At 40.8% G+C, this 1,630-nt stretch overlaps 1 protein-coding gene across 3 annotated transcripts in view; it reads right to left on the reverse strand.

Moving 5' to 3' along the window:
• Nucleotides 1-521: 521 nt before the first annotated feature.
• The window catches only part of Fabp12 (fatty acid binding protein 12), an 8,617-nt gene continuing 7,508 nt past the window's right edge, over nt 522-1,630 (reverse strand). For all 3 annotated transcript variants that reach the window (XM_031376241.1, XM_031376243.1, XM_031376244.1), the window contains exon 5: nt 522-672. In XM_031376241.1, coding sequence (XP_031232101.1) covers nt 622-672 — 51 coding nt within the window. In that variant the 3' untranslated portion in view covers nt 522-621. The remainder of the gene's footprint in view (nt 673-1,630) is intronic.

The following is a 1,630-nucleotide window of genomic DNA, read 5'->3' on the forward strand; positions in this document are numbered from 1 at the left end:
AATTACAAAATTAATTCACAACAGTGATGTCAGACCATTCTGTCCAGGTGTTATACATATTTGTTTTGTAACCTTTTGCTTATGAATTCTCCAAGATTAGGACCTTTGAGTCCACCTACAAAGTTAGGTGGCAGATCCATGTGGTGTCTAACATAACCCCAGGCCTAATGTGAGGCCCGCTGTGGATAGGGCAGCTTACTCTCTCTCATGGCTGTTTCCCACAATGCGGCTGCCCTTGCAAAGTTCTCTGTCACAGAGCTGAACATTTCGTTGGAACGCCCCTTAGTTCTGTAGGTCTTTCAGGTCCAACCCCAGCATAACGATCTGCCCTAAGCAGTCAAGATTACATTTAATTAGGATAGACACGCTATGCTCACTGAGAGAGTAAAATTGAGCATTGGTCCTCTCTGAGCATCTGATATTAGCTGTGCATTGTGCCGATGAGTCTATCCCCTCTCGCAAGTTCCCTTGCTAGACTCTATAACGCAGCCAGAACTTAAAAAGCCAGCCACACGCTGAGATTGTGCAAGCATCCGAAGACTTTACTTGGGAGTTTTATTGGAACAACATCATAAGTTTGGATGACAAGCCGAGAGGACCGAGGCCTTGAGCTGGAGTGTTCTAAACTCTCTGGTATGTTCGTGTGCAGGTGACATTATTTACTGCACTTTCCTAGGGGACAGAAAATGGATATTTCAGTAAAGCTGATCAAACTGACACCTAGAAAATATTAACTAAATGCTGTCCACATATGACACTTCTGGCAAGTTTGGAAAGAGATCTTTGTTAAATCATATAGCTACTGCTTATCTATGTTATGCATATTGGATATATATATATATATATATATATATATATATATATATATATATATATATATGGAGTTTTCGGTTATACATTCAGAGATAAGAAAAGAGGAGGAAATACAGCTTGGAATCTGAAGCTTTTATTTAAGTATTTTAAGGCTCTACATGGAAGCATTTTTGCAATCTTACATACTGCCTGGTTTTTAAATAAGTATTCCAACTTACACGAATGTAACATTGCATGGCTTTCAAAGGACAGACAGACTCACATGGTGTTCAGTTCTCTCAGGAACTGTCTACCACTTAAGGAATTTGGGAGTCAGAGGGAGGTGAAATAACTTGCCCAAAGTTCTGATTTACAGAGATAAAACCTTGGAGTCTGGCATTCTTCTCCGTGAACTACACATTAGTTGCTGCTACTGAACCGTTGTTTGCCTATTGGCTAATGTTATTCTAAGAAGCTATAGACTCATTCGTAATCCTGCCACTTCAGGAAAAGAATTAAAGATTTACAAAAAAAATTCAACCTTCCTTAGAGAACGAAAAATGGTGTGTCTTGAGAGTGAGGAGAGCGCGCTTCGTTTTCCTCAGCGCAGAGTTCGCATCTTGAACTACTTACACTACGTCAGAGGTTACCAGAGAGAGCTTGCTTGCTTTCTTTTTCTTTTCTTTTCTTTTTTTTTTTTCATTTTGGTGCTGGTAGAGTTTGGGATAAGAATCAGTGCCTAGCTTTCCTCCCCTCTTTAGAAGAGGGAAGGGTAACCTGGGAAGCAGGAGGGGAGGAAAAAGGCTTAAAAAGGCCTGGGGGAGGGGAGGGGAAGGGA

Source organism: Mastomys coucha, unplaced genomic scaffold (genome assembly GCF_008632895.1).
Source record: "Mastomys coucha isolate ucsf_1 unplaced genomic scaffold, UCSF_Mcou_1 pScaffold17, whole genome shotgun sequence".
NCBI classification, from domain to species: domain Eukaryota; kingdom Metazoa; phylum Chordata; class Mammalia; order Rodentia; family Muridae; genus Mastomys; species Mastomys coucha.